Raw genomic sequence first — 19,891 nt, 5'->3', positions numbered from 1 at the left:
GAGAGGAGGTGGAGTGAAGGTGGGAAGAGGTGGCCCTGGAGTGGAGCAGGGACAGGAAGAGGTGGGGCTGGAGCATTCCTGGCAAAATCTGAGCCTGTTCTCCACAGAAGCTGCTGCTGCAAAGGTGCTTCCTCGCATCTTTACCTGCAGTGGGCTGTCCGTGTGGGGTAAGCCAGGGGCCCTTCAGCCACAGTACAGTACACAGTATAATGCCCTTTGTCTGCCCTCCAAAAATTTCCTTGGAACCTAACCCTCTGCATTTACATTAAATTTTATGTGACAATTGAATTAGTTTAACACTTTCACTTAAAGTTGCATTTTTCAGGAACATAACTAGAAGGTTCAGTGAGGAGTTACTGTAGTTTTGTTGCCCTGGCACAACCTGCTCATCAACAGATAGAACTCACCTGACTCACCTTACCAGAGTAGAACATCTTTCTCCTTGTGCTTTGGCTTTAGGTTCTGTTCTTGCTGTCTTTGTTTTCCTTGTGTTCACTTCCCTTTCATTTTTGTTGTGGCTACTAGCATATAGTATATAATTAGCCTGGACTGTAGTCACTGGCCTACACGTGAAATGTTTGACATGCCAGGTTCTTCACAGCCTGTTCCATACAGGTCTGTTAGAATGTACACATGTGGATTTTGCAGTTACATAACCAGGGAGTCCTCGCTTTGTTACAAAGCTGTAGTCAAATCTACACAATTTGTTTCTAGCTCTTGATTACAAAGATCCTTGAAAACAAACATTACCCACTGTTGGGTCTGCACCTGCAGGCAGCCAAATGAAGTATGAACTAGCCTTCATTTAGTTGAGTCTGAAACTTTTTTCTTTCTGTGGCCCCCGAAGAGGCTATAAAAACTCAAAGGCCCACCTGTGCCACAACTGTTTTTCTTCCTATAAAACCTGAGGCTGGCATTACAGAGTAGCAAGCAGGGCACTTGCCCCTGGCCCCATGCAACAGGGAGCCCTACAAAGCTCTGAGGCTCAGGCTGTGGCTTTCTTCCTGGGCCCCAGGGAGCTTAATGCCAGCCCTGCTTCCGAGACTCCCTAAAACCTGCTCACAGCCCCCCAGGCAGCGATCAACCCCCATTAAGAACCAGTGGTAAATAGAGCACCTGGTAAAGCGATGTCTTACTGCTCATGGTGGTTTAAGTATGATGGCCTCTTAGCTGGAAAAGATGAGCCACTCCCCCAAATCTTTTATCAGTAGCCTCTAAATGAGGCGTCTATGTCCCTCTTCCCTGAGTCTCTTGCGGCCCCTCAGTCTCACCTTGTCTGAATACCCTTTTGCTGTTTTTTGCCCAGTTCCAGTAACACGGGGTGCTGTAGGTAAAGGCCAGAGCTAGCTCCACCTCATTACCACCAATTCCAACCATCCATAACAGTCTATAGCAATTAAACACCTAAGCACTAACAGGAGTTCATAAAGCACTTTACAAAGTAGTATCCGTCCTGTCCTCAGTTTACAAATGGGAAACTCCAGGCCTACATAACTGATGAGATCTCAGCACATACTGGACAGTTAGAAAAGTCAGAGCTCCAACTCCGTATACCTGATGGCAATAACACTTATCAAAATATGGTTCAAAAAAGTTTTGGACAGCACTGAGCTCTCAGCCCTGTAGGAAGTCATGGAGTTAAGTGGTTATCTTATTCTTTACAAAAATGCCTGAAGTGTAACTGAGACAAGCACATGCTATTTAAAAAGATTTAAGTGCTTAGGTCAAACACAGCTATCTTGTTACAAGCCAATATTTTATTAATTCAAATTCACATCAGAACTATCTGTTTTAAGGAATTGCTAGGCTTTTCTCAAATGCTTAATATTTGTTTAAAGCTACAGAATGCTATAAACTCATCCAGTGCACAGGTCATTAAAGAATTGCCTATAACTTATGAAAAAGTTGTAAATACCAGAGGACATTTGGGTAAGTTTATATGCTCTTAAAGAGTTTCTGATGGTACTTACAAAACCAAGTTTTCGCAATGTGTATCTAAAGCTAACCTTCTGGGTGGCATTGTCTCACTGCTGATCATCTCAAGAAGCCAATAATACCAATAATTTAGGTTACACTGGATTCTTGCATAACTATCAGCGAACAAGGAGAAATACTGAAATTACATGTAGAAGCCTCCCCATCAGAATGCAGAGAGATGTAGTCAGTTACTGGGGATGCATGTCTTCCTCCAAGACTGCAACAATGTGTGCAGCAGAGGGACGCTGCTTCGGGTCCTCACACGTGCAGATGGAAAACATTTCAATCGCTTTCTGGTATGACTGGTCCAGCTCCTCCATGTTCAGTGGTGGCCTGGTGCCCAGAGCTGCATAATACGCCTCATCATCAAAGTCATCTTCATCAAATGTAGTCTCTGGCAAAGAACATTTAAAACAAGTCAGCAGCAGTAACTGGCAGTCTCAATTGCCTTAGGTGTCGTGTGTTGGAAAATGAATGCCACCTTCCCAAGGGCCGTCATCCATTCAACCCCAGGCAGTCTTTTCCTCCTCCAAATGGGGGTTTGAAGGGTAGGGAGCAGGAGAAAGGCCGCTCTGTAAGAACCACCAATCTGGTCCTTGAAGGAGTTGCTTGCCAATCTAGAGCCAGAGTTCAGCAAGTGCTACCTTAGATCGTGTTTGTTTTGCTTACAAGCCCATCTATCATCTCACGCAGAAATGCTTCAGAAGCAGTTGGGCCTCTGCCACTTTGTAAATGCAAAGGGACCGCATCAGAAAACCAATCTACCACTTCAACCTATAATCAATCATTTGGTTTTCTAGACCCCTCAGAAAAAGCGCCAACTGCAGACCACTGGGACAAATGCAAAACCCTCCCTGCAGTTACCACATTTCGGTACTTGCCAGCAAGCCATGTTTTCTGCTGGAATCTCATTAAAACAGGAGCCCCCCCAGCGATTACACAGCTGCATGGTTTATAGCCAGGGAGATTCTGAAGTATTTCCAGAGAATTTTAAATACCAATTTGTAATTTCCTTGTTTAATCTTATCCCACTGAAGTCAGTTGCAATACAGCAATCAGCTTCATTAGGATCAGATTCTACCCTGAATGAATTTTCTGTTAATTAAGGTGAAAGTTTATAAAAAAAAAAAAATTACTAGTTTTCCAGCTGTTAACTTTAAAGTCCTATACTTCACTACTTTCAACAGGGTGAGTGTCTTGGTCGCACACCGGGCCTAGGCAAACCCTACTCCAGCTTAAAAGAGGGGTGTTGGATGTGGGGATTAGGAAGGTCAGCGAGATGCTATCTGTGCATATTTGTATGTCAATACATGTGAATGCCCTGGCACTTTGTGGAGATGCTGGGGCTTGAGTTAGATGAACAAAGAAAGCTCTAGGTTTGCTGCTGGACTGGCCAGCTTGTTTGAAGGCCAGAGCAAAGGGAGTCTTCTCTACCAGCCTTAGTTTGGGAGGAGTTTCTACCTAGAATGATAGTTTTAGGATTCAAATTACATTATCCAAAAAATCAATATAAATAAGGCCAAAGTTACCACTCGTCTTAAAAAAAAAAAAGTGAATTCAGTGCTGGTTTGACAGCCCTAGCGACTGAAACCTCCATGTATCCAGCACAGACACGGCAAAGGCAGTCAACAGCATACGCTCCTTCCAGTCTGCCAGCGTACCTCAAAGTAACCTGGCAGGACCACTTCTAAAGGCAGGAGGAGGGTGTCTCCAGAACCTCCTCTCTCTTTGGTCTGTCTAGTCAGCCAAAAAGTTTCAGTGTCAGTACAGGCGGTGGGGGCATTTGGCAACATGCATATCTATGTCTATAGATCTGCCTGAGACCACCCAACCCTCTTCACATAACCCACCAAAAAGGCCACATAATTAAGGGCCAACTTTTGTTCACCTCTGGCCTTGACAAGAACTAAGGTGACAATCTAGCGAGCTGAGGTTATCCCATTATGACCCTACAGATTCTATCCTCGATCACCTGTGCCATCTAGTGCCTCCTTTGAAAGTTTTGTTCTGTTTGAGGAGCACTGTTTGGTGGGAGGACAGCCCTGGTACTTGGGCCAGCCAGCATCTAAAACAGCAGTCACAGATTAGCGAGGCTCTCCTGCTTTTGTACAGCAGAGAAATGGTGACAGAACTGGAGCAGCACTGGCCTTTTAACGAGGAAATGGAAATAGCACTTCGCTATTAAAATATAAGCCCTGTCCCAAAACACTAAAGCCAGGAGCTATTTAAATGCTCCTATAATAATGCACTGGCTGGGCCATCTGCAAGGACTAAGGGTACGTCTACACTAGCCGCCAGATCAGCGGGTAGTGATCAATCTATCAGGGGTCGATTGTATTGTGTCTAGACGAGGCGCGATACATCGATCCCCAAACACGCTCCCTGTCGACTCCGGAACTCCACCAGGACAAGAGGCGGAAGCGGAGGCCGTCGATCCTGTGCCGCGAGGACACGACGTAAGTCAATCTAAGTGGATTTAAGATACATTGACTTCAGCTATGCTATTCTAGTAGCTGAAGTTGCATATCTTAGATCAGTCTCCGCCCCCATTGTTGACCAGGCCTAAGTCTAGGAGCTGGACTTTTAGTTCAAGCAGTAGAAGCTGATGCTTTCAGATCTAGAGATCCTAGGGACCCATTCACACTGTTCGACTAGCTTATGCATCTACTTTGGCTTCCGAGTCCGAGTAGTCCAGTTGCCTCTGACGCTTTGTTGAGCTCAGTTAGCTGGGCTGGAGAAGAATTATGTTGTTATCCTTTGACTGTCATGCTGACCACATCACTTTGGTCCTAGTTAAACTGCAGCTACCACCATGGTAGATCCCTTCCCCAATACAGTTAAAACACGACTCAGTCTTGCAATATAGATGGACCAGAATCATAGTCTAAGCACCTTCACTTGGCTTTTAGCAGGGCTGTAGCATGATTCAGAAACATGCTTTGGTCCTAGCTACACTACACAATGGGAACCAGGCTGTGGGACTATCCAGTTGTAACTTGGCTCTCATGCCAAGTTTAGTGTTGAGAGGAATTTGATGAGCAGCAGAATTTCAAGGGAGAACTCTCCTGCAGCAGTTTAACAAGCAGCTGGACTGCTTATGGGGCACGTCAGTATTTAAAATGATTAATTAGGCACATTTATCAACTCCTCATTTGGATCTAAAAACCCAAACAAACTTTAAAGCAGCTCAGCCACCTGCAAAAACATTGTGCACAGCCAGGCACGTGTTTTGCAGTAAGCCCCCCTGAGTAGCTTTGAGCCTCTTCTATGCTTCAAGACGCTCCAGGCGAGGTGAGAGAGTACTGGGAACAAACCAGTTCTTGGAAGCAAGAGAAAGGGTTAAAAAAAACAATCAGTGAGCAGAGAAAGGTCTTGGCTAACCTTTCCCTGCACTATTTCCTTATGTCCTCCTCCAGTAGGCTATTTATGTGGATGAACACAAGACAGCTTAATTTTTTTTCTAGTTGTATTAGTAGCAGATCATGATTCAAATGTGTTTTCGCTAGTGGATGTGCGATAAAGAAACACTAAAGGCTTGTCTACACTGCCACTTTTGTCAGTATAAGTTATGTCGCTCAGGGGTGTGAAAAACAAACAAACCACCCCTGGGTGATGTAAGTTACCCCGACAGAAGCACCAATGTGGACAGCCCTATGTCAGCAGGACAGCTTCTCCTGACAAAACAGCTGTTGCCGCTTGTGGGGTGGTTTTATGTCGTCAATGGGAGAACTCTTCCGTCGGCACAGAGGGGCTACACGAGCAATCTTACAGCAGTGCAAGTGTAAGCTCGGTAGTGTAGACAAGCCCTAAGGCATCCCCTGCACATACAAATGTTCAACAGTCAGTTCCACTATTGGGTAAATCCATCTTTAAGGGCAGCTTCCTGCAAGAGCTGCTTGATTTGAAGAGTTGGGACTGTAAGAAATAAAAGCTGACCTTCGTCGTCGTTGTCATCATCATCTTCAGGCAGGTTCAGATGAGGTATGGAGAGGGTCATCATCTCCCACAGAGTCAGTCCAAAAGCAAAGATGTCCGCCTTATCAGTGATAACACCACCATCCTCCAGAGCTTCCTTAGGTTTCCACGGCTCTGTGCCAATGTAAAGTGCCTCCGGGTCACTCACTGCAGAGAAACAATACATGACTCAAGCCAGGTCCACATTAGGAAAAACGGTGTACTTAACGTGTTACACTATAACTGCCTCGTCTACACTAGGATTTGAAGATCTGTCAGCTGGGCGAAGTAACTTCTAGGAGTAAGCGAGAGGTCAACCTGACCAGCTAATGTGTGTTAAAACTGTGGCTTGACTTGTCCACATTAGGATTTTAACACAGTGCATTAACTATTAAAAACACGTTCGCCCCTTACTTTAGAACAGGCCTTAAAAATAAATGGAAAGAATCAAGTTTGGGGTGTGTCTCAACACCCAGTGATTATTCACATCCAAAGAGCGCAGGGGGACGAAGCTACATACTGTAGAAAGGGTAACATTTTGCACCAGTGCAGGGCCTGTATTCCGTCATGCAGATATCCAGTTCTGTGCTGCAGATTTAAGTCAAGGATAATAAGCATTGAATAGACACTTCTGCTAAAATCATGCACATTTTAGGAACAGCACAGGACACCACAAATAGATTCCACTGCAAAGTTTGCCTGCTTGGTGCTATGAGGCATGGGCCTTAAGATCAACAGAATACTAGAAGCTCCAGTTAAGGATTTAATATGCTGAGGAGTGAGCATTTAGTCTGCTTGAACAGCATGACTAACAAACATGTTCTGAATCTGAATGACAGTAGGGGATCATTTAAGAACACTTTGAAAGATGCTCAAAAAGCAACAATCAAGGAAGAAAATTGTACTGGTTAAAAAACTGATCTGCTTTAGAGACAAGTGAAGGCAGCTATAAAATATAAATACATAAATACATAAATAAATAACAAATGGAAGAAAATGGAAGTTGATAGTAATGACCATAAATCAGAAGTCAGGAATTGGAGAAAATTGATAAGGGAAGCAAAGGGACGCAAGGAGAAATCTATGACCAGCACAGTGAAGAACAATAAGGAGTTTTAAAATATATTAGGAACAAAAAGAAACCTAACAATAGTATCCTAACAATAGACAGAAATAGCAGAATCATCCATAATAATGTAGAAAAGCAGAAGTGTTCAATAAACATTTCTGTTCCGGGGGGAGGGGGGCTGGGGGAGGAGGGGGAAGAGATGATGTAGTCTCATCATATGGTGATAACTCTTTTCATTCCACTAGTATCTCTAGAGGATCTTAAACAGCAAATACTAAAGATAAACATTTTAAAATCATCAGATCCAGATAACACACCCAAGAGTTTTCAGCGAGCTGGCTGAGGATCTTGCTGGAGCATTATTGTTGACTTTCAATAAATCCTGGGGAAGTTCCAGAAGAAAGCTAATATTGTGCCAGTTTTTTAAAAAGGGTAAGGAGGAAGACCCAGGTAATTATAGACCTGTCAGCCTGACATCAATCCTGGGCAAGATGATAGAGCAGCGGATACAGGACTCCAATAGTTCTTTAATAAGAAGAGTAATGTAATTAATACAAATCAACATGGATTTATGGAAAAACCATAGTTATCAAACTAATCTGATATCTTTCTTTGATGACTTGATAAAGGTAACAGTGCCGATGTAATACACTTAGGCTTCTGTAAGGCATTTGACTTGTTATCACACAAAATTTTGATTAAAACACTAGCATATAAAATGAACATGGCACGTATTAAATGGATTTGGATTAAATGGAACATGGCACATATTAAATATTAAAAAACTGGCTAACTGATAGGTCTCAACATGTAATTGTGAACAGGGAATCATCACTGAATGGATGTGTTTCTAGTGGAACAGCTCAGGGATCGGTTCTTGGCCCTGTGCTATTTGACATTTTTATCAATGACCTGGAAGAAAACAAAATCATCACTGATAAAGTTTGCAGGTGACACAACCAAAGTCAGTAAAAGCAGCAAAGACTCCTGTGGCACCTTATAGACTAACAGACATTTAGGAGCATGAGCTTTCGTGGGTGAACACCCACTTCGTCGGATGCATGCACCAAAGTCAGGGAAGTGGTAAATGATCACAGGTCACCGATAATGAACATGAGCAAACAATGTGTGTTTTAAAATGGCTAAATGTAAATGTGTACCCCACAGAACCAAGACTGCAGGCCACACTTCCACGATGGGGGACTCCTATACTGGGAAGCAGTGACTCTGACAAAGATTTGGGGGTCCTGGTGGATAATCAGCTGAATAGGAGCTCCCGCTGTGACATCGTGGCCAAAAGAGCTAATGTGATCCTGGGATGCATAAAACAGGAGAATCTCTAGCAGGAGCAGAGAGGTTATTCAACCTCTGTATTTGGCACTGGTGCAACCGCTGCTGAATCCTGTGTCCAGTTCTGGTGCTCACAATTCAAGGATGTTGATACACTGGAGAGGGGTCAGAAAAGAGCCACGAGAATGATCAAAGGATTAGAAACCCGCCTTGTAATGACAGCCTCAAGAGCCCAAATGATTTATCTTAACAAAAGAGAAGTTTAAGGGGTGACTTGATTCCAGTCTATAAGTATCTACATGGGGAACAAATATCTATCTAATCATGGATGGGCTCTCCAATCTAGCAGAGAAAGGTTTAACAGGATCCAATGGCTGGAAGTTGAAGCTAGACAAATTAAGACTGGAAATAAGGACAATTTTAAAATCAGGATTGGATGTTTTTCTAAAAGATCTGCTGTAGGAATGATTGTGCGGGAAGTGCTCAGACTAGATGATCACAATGGTCCCTTCTGGCCTTGGAATCTATGCAAATCGAATAGGGAAAAATCCTGCAACGACAAAGTGATGGATCTAGTAGGCTGTTACCATCTCTCACCTTTGTGATTTGTGGGAATGTTATGCTGGCAGAGAGGCCTGGACTGGAATATGATCCTGAGACACAGCACCTGCAATCTATTACACTGATGAATCAACTCTACCTCTCCCAGTCAATCAACAAGAGTTCTATTAAAGCCAGAGGGCAAAGCCTCTGATAGAGTCCCTTTCCCAGCTGTTGTCTGAAGGTGGCTGGGATGGAGGGATGAATTTACATCATGCTAGATGACCTGCTGCTAGCAAGAAAATGATTTACCTTTCTTTAATCCAGCAAAGGTTTATTACTGGTCAGTATGTTTTTAAAGTCTCCAAGATCTCCTAGTTAAGAGTCGAAAAAACGTCTGTATCTGACTGAAAAAGGAAACCCAGTCACGGACTTGATGCCCAATCACTCCTGCAGAAGAGATTTTGGCACAGCAGGTTGCTTTCTAGTGAAGCCAGCATGCTGAGCTGTATGCATACGCTCTGGCAAGCAGTGGCGGCGGCACACTTTCCCCATTGCCTAATAATTCACTGAGCTATCAGAAGGCTCACAGCTGTTCGAGAAACACTGCTCTTGTGCTGATCTTCAAAAGTATCTGGCACTAATGAGAAATGAATGTTAGAATTCTTAACACTTTGTAGACCATCATTCTTCAATCCTTGGATGTCCCATGGCTAAGGCTACGGGTATTTTTAGTAAAAGTCAAGGACAAGTCATGGGCAGTAAACAAAAATTGGCGGCCCATGACTTGTACTATATACCCCTAACTAAATTAGGGGGTGGGGGAAGGTAAGCAGCCTGGGTGCTCTGGGGGGAATGGCCCATGGGCACCACAGGTGCCCTGGGGGGAGCAATCCAGGACCCCTGCTGGTGCTGCCGGGGAGGAGGGGATTGGCAGGGCTGGCAGGCCCCCTACTTGGCTCCTCGCAGCTCCCCGCGAAGCAGAGGCATGGCCAGACGGCTCCACACACTGCTTCTGCGCTGAGCGCTCGCTCTGCAGCTCCCACTGGCCAGGAACCTGGCCAACAGGAGCTGTGGGGTCAGTGCCTGTGGGTGGAGGCAGCACGTGGAGACATTTGCTAGGAGTTGAGGGAGGGACATGTGGCTGCTTCTAGGGAGCCCCCCAAAGTAAGCGCCACCCAGAGCCCTCACCTCCAGCCCTGAGCCTCCTCCCACACCCAAACTCCTGCTGCTGCTGGCAGGGGTGTGGGGTGGGGGGCAAGGTGGCCCAAGACTGCCCCAGAAGTGGCCCGTGCGGCTGGCCCAGGGGCTGCCTGAGCTGCTCAGGCGGCCTCTGGGCCAGCCACTGCAGAAGTCATGGAGGTTCTGGAATCTGTGATTTCCATGACAAATGTGCAGCTTTACCTATGGATAAGGACTCAGTATCCTTTTTTGGCCAGTTGGATATTGTCTCCATGTGACACACCACAAGACTTCACTCAGAACTGGGCTGAAGGTTCTTCTAATTGAGAGGGCTTGTACTTTGTAGTCACTCTATAATTTAATATGTTTAACTACCCTCCTCATTTGCAGATCATTCCTGTGGCCCTACACCCCCGGACTCCAAAGCCCATTTTGTCACGGCAGCATTCCATTCTCTTCCCGTATAAAATGAAACAGTTACTAATAAAAATCTAATCCTGCAGCTTCATAAATCAGTCAGCTGTTGCAAACCCAAGCGCTGTGGAAAGAAACAGCAGAGAAAAGTGATTTTGCAATTAACCAAAACACATTCCTGCTTTAGACAGCTGTACCAGCAGGCCATTAGACATCTGCTTCTTGTAGTAGTTAAGTAAAACATTTATAATTTTCACAATTGGCTCAGGCTGGTCTCCAGAACTACGAAATAGAAGGTTAATTTACTTAACTCTCAAGCAGGAGTTAAGGTTTCCCCACAGCCAGATGCCAGTTCAAAATCTGCTAGGCCTAATCCAGTGTTCCTTGTACACTGGAACTCCTATGCATGTTAAGGTGAGTTCGGTTAGCCCTTTGGAGTAACGTGGAAGTTTCTTGCAATTATGCAGCACTATTCACCTGGAAGGATCACACAGCATTTAAACTATAAGAACCACCTCCACTGAAATGCAGCCATCTCTGGGGTGAAGAATAGCAACCACATGGCATAAATCCAGGGACAGAAACTGCATCCTTGCACAGCAAACTCCTATTATGAAAACACAAATGGGATCTTTTATGTCTACAGAACAGACACCACCTCAGTTTAGACCATCCTTGCCCCTTCCAGGTCAAAAGCTAGCTTTAAAGTTTTGTGGTCCTGGACACCCATAGTGTCCAGATGACTGAAGCAGTCCAAGCTGACAGCCCCACATACCAGTCATGTTCTCATCCAGTGGCAGGGACACTCCCACATCACAGATTTTTATCGACTCAAAGTCACCTTTAATGACAATGTTAGAAGACTTGATGTCTCCATGGAGCAGTTTTTTATCGTTATGCAGATACTACAAGGCAGAAAAAGGAACAATTAGGATCCCACCTACAGATGAGAAGCAACAAATAGAGAAAGAGGCTATTTTATAACAGGTTTGGGCAGTGAAGCATCATCATATTATTTAACATTCATACTGCAGAGTCATCTTACGGCTTCAGTTGTGCTAGGTTCAACAGTCCCTGCCCCAAAGGATCTACTCATCTAGAAGACATAACATATCAGATGAATGAAACAAACAAGCAGCCTTCAATGGAGTGATGCGGATTTACATGAGCTGAGAATCTAGCCCAAGGTTTTTACGTTGTTGTTAGTATCACAGTAGCAATACGAGAACTATCACTGAAAAGGCTGTTCCACGCAACCTTCTATTTTCATGGCTTATAACTAAGGCTGTTTTAGACAACAGGTATCTTTAGTAAACGTAACAGACAGGCCACGGGCAGTAAACTAAAATTCACGGCCTGTGATCTGTCCGTGACTTTTACTAAAAATATCAGTGAATAAAACTTGGCGGGGGCTGCCCGGGGGTCAGGCAGGTGGTGGGAGAGGGCAACCCGGCGTTTTTTTGTTTTGTTTTTTTTCTTATGCCTCTGGCCTCTCTCGGAGTACCCCTCCAATATCTTCAGAACCAAACCCTTCAGCCTCCCAGGTCAGATTATCTGCCCATCCCACCTACCCACAACCTCTGCTGGTGCCAGATCTCCTTTATTGGCTGCCAGCATGAGGCTGAGGGTGGACTCTAGCAGCTAGTAAGGAGGAAAAGTAAGTGATTCCCAAAGGAATGGAAAAGTGTGAGTAAGGCAGTGGGGGCCAGTATTAACAAAAACAAAAGTTGTATCACTTATTGGGTTACTTTCATTGTCAGCTGTTTGGGGCAGGGACCATCGTTCTGTCCTGTGTTCGTACAGCACCTCGCACAATGGGATTGTGGTCTCTTTGGTTCCGTGAAATCAGAGTGGCACCTTAACAAGGACTTGTGGCATCTGCAACCCATGTGCCAACACTAGTGCAGGATCCTTTAGATTCTCTCAGGCTGAGTTACTTTATTTTCCCAGTATCACCCCTGTACACAGCTCTGGCATGGAACAACTAATATCACCAGAAAACATACCTTCAACCCTCTTGCCATGTTCAAGGCAACACTGAGAATCGTAGCAGCAGGAAAAGGGCCCTGATGTTTTGTATTTCTCTCTTCAATTAAGTCATTGAGAGATTTTTCTCCTCCATATTCCATAGCAAGGCACATGCTTCCATCACTGGCCTGAGTAAACGCACGGTATCCTTAAAACAATCAGAGATGTCAATTGTTTTGAGGGGACTAGAAGAGGCAGTATCTATAGAAAAGGCATTTTACGCGTATGCTCAGTAGCACAATTTGACAGCAGAGTCTCGCTAATTCACAACGCTATTTAGGCCGCCCATCATTATGGAATTTTGTGAATAAGTAAACAAACAATATCAAAGTGTTCATTAGTTATACAGTCGTAACTGTGACCACAACCTCTGTGACACCATTAGCTTAATCGGCGCTCGGGTTTCTCCCCAAAAATTCTAACTGGTTTTAACAACAGTTCAACAAAAGCAATTTAAAAACCATTTGGAGCTGTAATATAGGCCGGGTTTCAGGCAGCCTGGACCATTTGAAACTGGTTTAGGCCATGTGGAGTCTTCTCTACATTACAGCTCCAACCCATTTAAAATTCAGATTAACTGACCTGGGAAAACAAGTTAAGAGTGTTTGGGAACATTTTCACAGCACAGACTGCCCTTCAGGTTTTTCCAAATAAAGCCACAGGCCAAGATTTCCAGAAATGGGTGCCCAACTTGAGACATTTTAGGAAGAGGGGTCTAATTTTCAGAAAGTGCTGAGTGCCTCTGCACTGAAATCAGACTCATTTACAGTGTCTCGAACTGGACATCTAAAACTTGAGGCACGCAAAAATCACCAGCCCCTTTTGACAGTCTTGGCCATGATATTTGTCACCCTAGCCAGTGCTAGCATTTGACTACATTCAACAGAGTGGCACATGGGGTTTTAAAATGGCTTCAGCATTTAATAAATGGTGTAGACTATTTTATTGTAAATTACAGGATAATAAGTTGACATCATGTAATTTCTCAGGACAAACTCCCTGATATGAACATATCGTGTTATGACTTTGCAAACGTCTCCCAAACTAAAAAGATGACACTTGAGTTTTTGCATGATTTTTCCCATTGTATAACATGGATGAATAATCGTGTGCGTGTTCTGTAGTACATTTTGCAAAAGAAATGAAATTTTTGCAATATGAAACCTCAATACGATGGTTTTGGCCATTGAATTCTTGCTGAGAAGGGAGAACATCCATCATTTGATGTGGGGAATATAAATTGGTAAAATTCTCATGGAGCACATACGGTATTTCTAGCAAAAATGAAAACATCTTGATTTGTTTTAAATGTATAGTAAAGAAAAAAGCTAAACCAATTGCTGATTTCAGTGACAAAGGTAATAATCCCAAGGATTAATGAGATATATTACAGTATTAACCAAAACTTCACTGAATATACCATGGTTTCACAAACTATTACTAACTTTGAAAGTCAAGAATTTTTACAGAAGCTGCTTTCAAGACTTTTCATAACTCAGGAACTGGCTTATTCTGCATACATTAATTCATTTTATTATTATTATGGAGCGCACAGCATCAAAGATCCAGTAAAGAGCAGGACTGAACAAGCTACCAGAATACATGTGTCTACTTACAAAGTATTTAGAGAGCAATCTTTGGCAATAACCACTCTTCGCACATGATGCTGTGCTTACTTCTGTTTGTCTGTTTTTCAAAAGGTCAAGTTTGGCATTTTATTCAGTGTGTGCTAATGACACCACTCCAGATATCAATAAAAGATTTCTAGCACCCTACACTGGACACGTTCTAATATGTTGTCACTATTCCCCCTCAGGCCTTGAACCTAGAAATCCTGGCACATACTTAATTTTGTGCATGTGAGAAGTCTAATTGTAGTCAGTGGGAAAAAATCATACAAGTGTAGGGCTGGAAAGGACATTGAGAGGTCATCTAGTCCAGTCTCTTGTGCTGAGGCAGGACCCATACAGTAAAGTTAAACTTGTGCAAGTGTTTGCCTGCTGGCATCCTGTAGACCTCCTTCAGTGCCCAAATACTGGCAAGTCTCATCTTACACAGGGGTTCCGTTCCATGGTTAGCGCGTAAAGCGAAAACCGCGTATAGTGAAACACTCATTGAGTTGAATGGCGGTCGGAATTACCTGCACTACAGATGCAGTTTTGATATTATTATTTTTTGTTTTTCCCCTTGTTTTTACTGACCGTGCAAAGCTGAATCCACGCATGTTAAATGCACCTAAGATGCGACTTGCCTGTACTGCAATCTAAAGCTTTGCAAGGCTGCTCTGGGATAAGCCTAGCATGCCTGCAAATAAATCTCTGGTTCATTCCTCTCCTGTGGGGACAGAAAGAGAGCAACTCTACAATGCCTTGACAACCGACATGCTAGAAGAGGGATATTGAGGTATTTCTGAATTCTCCTTCATGGCAGCACCAGTATGCTGGCCAGAATTAGATATTTTAAGGTTACCCTTAATGTTACAGAGAGTAACACGATCTGTTAAGACAAATCGATAAATTTGGAACTCTATACAAGGCTAAGGTTATACACGATGAAGGAAGGAACTCGTTGCATTGCGACCATGCCAGCTGGTGGATAGAGAGGAATGAAGGGAGAGTGCATTTGTACTCTCTGACTATGGAATGTAGGGGTCAGGGGATATGCACATATACTCTCTGCTGCTCAAACAAGGTCAAGGGCCATTTGTGGCCCCCCCGCACACCTGGCCCAGCGTGGCTCTGGGAAGGTAACATCAGGAAGGAGAAACCTGCCTTATTAAGCCTCAGAGATGGCTTCAATAGTTATATTTGCAAATTAAGCATCTTAAGTTGGGTCTGAAACTTACCTACAATGTTTGGGTGCTGAAGGTTTTTCAGAATCTTGGCTTCTTCATTCAGTCTCTGTTGATATATATTTTGCTGCTTATTGTCACATTTTGGATTAATTTTCTTCACAGCCCATGGGGAATGAGACAAGCCTTTAGGAGACCTGTTTGGAAAAATTCACTCTGTTAGAAAATACAGCATCGTCCCATCCATACCTGACATCAGTAATGGAAGATCCATCATAGGCATCTATTCAGTGTTGGCCAAGAATATTATTAACATAATGATGGATATAAAATTAATTTGTGGAATTAAACAGTAAAGCTAAAACTCTAAAACTAAATTTGCCAACTAAATAATAAATCAGACACTGCACAGCACTGCGTTTGAATTTCTACTACAGTCTTCTGTTATAGTCAACCTCAGAGGAACTCCAGCAGTGTGGGATAATCCCAGCAAAGTCTCCAAGAATTAATGAGCCATGAAGACTGAGCTAGTGGTGATGACACCAATTTAGGTTTAAGGCACACTGATAAGGCCGTGTGGGGCATCTTGCACTGCCACTGCCTGCATTGTACACAAGCTGTGGAGAGATTTCAGTTTCCAAGACAGTCAAGCCAGCATCTTTCATCAGCACAGACGTCTCTAAAAATCAATCCTAGCAGTATGTGATCGAAAGTCTCAAGTAATGGCCACCCTCTCCTGTTTATGTTCTTGCACTTACCTTTTCATAAGGTAAACATTTACCCCAGTTCCATAACCAAGCTTCTGCATGAAAGGAGAGGCTGGAATAATTACAGAAGCTGAAGGTCCAGATGGCCCGTTCTCTAAAAACAAAAAACAAGAAAAAAATCATTCCATTTTTATATCCTCTTCCATCTGAAGATCTCAAAGCTTTTGCTACAAGCATTTCAAGAGTTTTTTTTTTTTTTTTTTTACTACAACTGTACTTGGAGCTTTGTATGGAAGAGAGGTTGAGGAGTTTAAGTTTTTTTAAAAAGCTCTCCATAAACCTCCTTTTCTTTGATTAGACTTCAGGAAACCATCCAAATACGTATGCACCATACCCTCCTTGGTGTACATCTCAATGGAAATCTTTAACAAAACCTCAGGTGGAGTTTTATTTTCCCAGTAATTTAAAGTCTGATCTCAAAACAAACTGTCAACACCCATTTTTTCATGTTCTCTGTGTATATATATATCTTCCTACTGTATTTTCTACTGCATGCATCAGATGAAGTGGGTTTTAGCCCATGAAAGCTTATGCTCAAATAAATTTGTTAGTCTCTAAGGTGCCACAGATATTCCTGTTCTTTTAGCTGATACAGACGAACACAGCTGCTACTCTGAAACTTATTTTCCTCTCACTTTCAAATCCACATTGTAACGATTGTGTTTATAAACAGTCATTCTAACAGGACATGATCAGCACTATCTCGTTTATCAGGCAACTACTACCACACCACCACTAGCTTCATCTTGTGAAACACTGGGCCCAGAGATAATCTGATTAGAAAACTTCAGTATTGATTACACTTCAGTGGAAGCGTGATAGGGGATAAATTAACCCTATTCTACAATAGTTAACAACAGGCCATATTTGAATACAACTTACCAGATTTCTTCCTATTACTTATTTTGTTAGGAGTCTTGAATGCAGTTGCTGTTTCCATTGTGGATAATTGTCCTGAGCTTTAAGACACAAGAGAGTTATATCAGATTGGCTTGCAATGTATTTCTCCAGTGCAGAACATTTACTGGTTTATATATAAAGCTCACAGCGTATCTTTAAGCACATTCCATAATTCATACTATTGGAACATTCTATAAACGTGTGCTGTAGATTAACGGAACCCTGAGCTGACACTGCAACCCAGGTCAGAGCTTTCTAGCTGCCGTAACAAGTTGTTGTTTGCAGTGTTGTTGTAGCTGTGCGGGTCCCAGGATATTAGAGAGACAAGGTGGGTGAGGTAACAGCGTTTATCGGATCAGCTTCTGTTGGTGAGCGAGACAAGCTTGGGAGCTTACATAGATCTCTCCCAGGCTCGGGTGGATCAGAGGGGATGCAGGATTCCTGGGGCACGCTCCCTGGCTTGAGTGGATGGGGAGACAGGGGAAAGCGCACAGGACTCCTGGGTCCCCTCCCCCGGCTCAGGTGGAGTGGGGGGAGTGCACAGGACTCCTGGGTCCCCCCCCCGGCTCGGGTGGGGGGAGGGGCGGAGCGCACAGGACTCCTGGGTCCCCCCCCGCTCGGGTGGGGGGAGGGGCGGAGCGCACAGGACTCCTGGGCCCCCCCCGGCTCGGGTGGGGGGAGGGGCGGAGCGCACAGGACTCCTGGGTCCCCTCCGGCTCGGGTGGAGGAGGGGGAAGTGCACAGGACTCCTGGGTCCCCCCCGGCTCGGGTGGGGGAGGGGCGGAGCGCACAGGACTCCTGGGTCCCCCCCCCCGGCTCGGGTGGGGGAGGGGCGGAGCGCACAGGACTCCTGGGTCCCCCCCCCCGGCTCGGGTGGGGGAGGGGGGGAGCGCACAGGACTCCTGGGTCCCCCCCCCCGGCTCGGGTGGGGGAGGGGGGGAGCGCACAGGACTCCTGGGTCCCCCCCCCCGGCTCGGGTGGGGGAGGGGGGGAGCGCACAGGACTCCTGGGTCCCCCGCGGCTCGGGAGGGGGAGGGGGGGAGCGCACAGGACTCCTGGGTCCCCCGCGGCTCGGGAGGGGGAGGGGGGGAGCGCACAGGACTCCTGGGTCCCCCGCGGCTCGGGAGGGGGAGGGGGGGAGCGCACAGGACTCCTGGGTCCCCCGCGGCTCGGGAGGGGGAGGGGGGGAGCGCACAGGACTCCTGGGTCCCCCCCGGCTCGGGTGGGGGAGGGGCGGAGCGCACAGGACTCCTGGGTCCCCCCCGGCTCAGGAGGGGGAGGGGGCGGAGCGCACAGGACTCCTGGGTCCCCCCCCGGCTCGGGAGGGGGAGGGGGGGAGCGCACAGGACTCCTGGGTCCCCCCCGGCTCGGGTGGGGGAGGGGCGGAGCGCACAGGACTCCTGGGCCCCCCCCGGCTCGGGTGGGGGGAGGGGCGGAGCGCACAGGACTCCTGGGTCCCCTCCGGCTCGGGTGGGGGGAGGGGCGGAGCGCACAGGACTCCTGGGTCCCCCCCCGGCTCGGGTGGGGGAGGGGCGGAGCGCACAGGACTCCTGGGTCCCCCCCCCGGCTCGGGTGGGGGAGGGGGCGTTGAACTCCCGCCCGTTACCTGCCCCGGCTCCGGCCGCTGCCAACCGCCGCCATTTGAATCCGCGCGCGCTGCTGCCCGAGCCAGACCCCGCCTCCCCGAGCGGCTACGGCGGCCGCGCGGCCCAAATAGAGTCGGTCGGGAGCTTGCGACAGGAGGGGCGGGGCGCGGAGCCCGAGGGGGCGGGCCCATTGGGGTGGGCGGAGCCACGGGGGCGGGGGCGGGGAATCGATCGGCCTTTATGGGGTGAGGCTGTGTGACCTAGTGGATAGGGCTTGGGGCAGGCACCCATGAGAGCTCAGATCAGTTTCCAGCTCTGTGACTGGCTGTTGGGTGACCTGGGGCACGTCACTTTCCCCCCCGTGCCTCAGTTTCCCCACTGTTAAATTGGGATAATGATGCTGATCTCCTTTGTAAAGTACTGTGAGATCTGTGGAAGAAAAGGTGCTATATAACAGCCAGGGATGATTATTTATTCTGTTTTAGCTCCCAGCTGAAGCCTGCTCCCTGGAGAAATTCTCTCTGCCTGCCTCTTGCTCCCCATCACAGGGGAGCGGTTTAGCTGCTTTCAGTGTAATCCAGCTAGACACTAAGCCGGCTCCTGGAGGATAAAATGTTATCCAGCCCGGCGTCTTTTCACTGGACACTGGGAATAAGATTGTAGATCCCTATCTCCACCCCTTGCATGCTCAAGGCCACAAATCAGACCATGTTCCCTGCTGCCTTTCTGATCCTTCCCTTCCAAGTGACAGCAGACTCCCTTTTCTCCCTCCACGTTGCTCCGATGCTGCCTCGTTTGCATGCCCAGCCCTCTTTCTCATAGACTCATAGCCCTAGACTTTAATGTCCCAACGAACCGCCAGATCATCTGTCTGACCTGCTGTATATCACAGGCCACAGACACCTGTGCACTAAACCCAACAAACGAGACTGGATCAAAGTCAATGAAACCCACAGAAGACTAGACTAATATGTGTCAGAGGCAGAGACAAAGAAGGACCATCAGCCTCTGCCATGACAGGGAAATGATTGAGATACTCCTACATAATCCTGGCAAGTGACCCACACCCATGTGCTGCAGAGGAAAGTAAACAAAAGGTTGCTTCCAATCAGAGCTGCAGGAAAATTCCCTCCTGACTCCACGTAGTGAGATCAACTAGACCCTGAGCCTATGAGCAAGAACCAGCCAGCTTAGCGCCTTAGTGAGAGAAGGCTTCGTGCCACCTCCCAGCTCTGGCCCACCCTGGCCAATGTTCTGTCTCCAGACAGGGACATAAACCAGACATGAATGTTAGCAATGTTAATATAGCGTTCAGGCCTGTATGTTTGCCTGAGATAGAATTTGGGGGTTTGTTTGCCCATCAGACTTATGATATTCTTATATCCATACTCAT

General features: G+C 46.1%; 1 protein-coding gene across 2 annotated transcripts; it reads right to left on the bottom strand.

The window, feature by feature from the left end:
- Nucleotides 1-1,737: 1,737 nt before the first annotated feature.
- On the bottom strand, nt 1,738-18,628 carry PBK (PDZ binding kinase). Of its 2 annotated transcripts, none has more exons than XM_050948913.1 (8): nt 18,519-18,628; nt 16,895-16,971; nt 16,004-16,106; nt 15,300-15,442; nt 12,433-12,602; nt 11,202-11,331; nt 5,914-6,099; nt 1,738-2,371 (listed from the first exon to the last, which is right to left on the bottom strand). In XM_050948913.1, exons 1-8 carry the CDS (start codon nt 18,551-18,553, stop codon nt 2,166-2,168), a joined length of 1,050 nt encoding a protein of 349 aa, XP_050804870.1. In that variant the 5' UTR covers nt 18,554-18,628; the 3' UTR covers nt 1,738-2,165. The 2 variants fall into 2 exon arrangements, with proteins under 2 accessions (XP_050804870.1, XP_050804871.1); XM_050948914.1 differs by having other exon boundaries at nt 18,523-18,590.
- Nucleotides 18,629-19,891: the final 1,263 nt, after the last annotated feature.

Source organism: Gopherus flavomarginatus, chromosome 4 (assembly GCF_025201925.1).
Source record: "Gopherus flavomarginatus isolate rGopFla2 chromosome 4, rGopFla2.mat.asm, whole genome shotgun sequence".
NCBI classification, from domain to species: Eukaryota; Metazoa; Chordata; order Testudines; family Testudinidae; genus Gopherus; species Gopherus flavomarginatus.
This window is presented reverse-complemented; position numbering and strand designations above follow the sequence as displayed.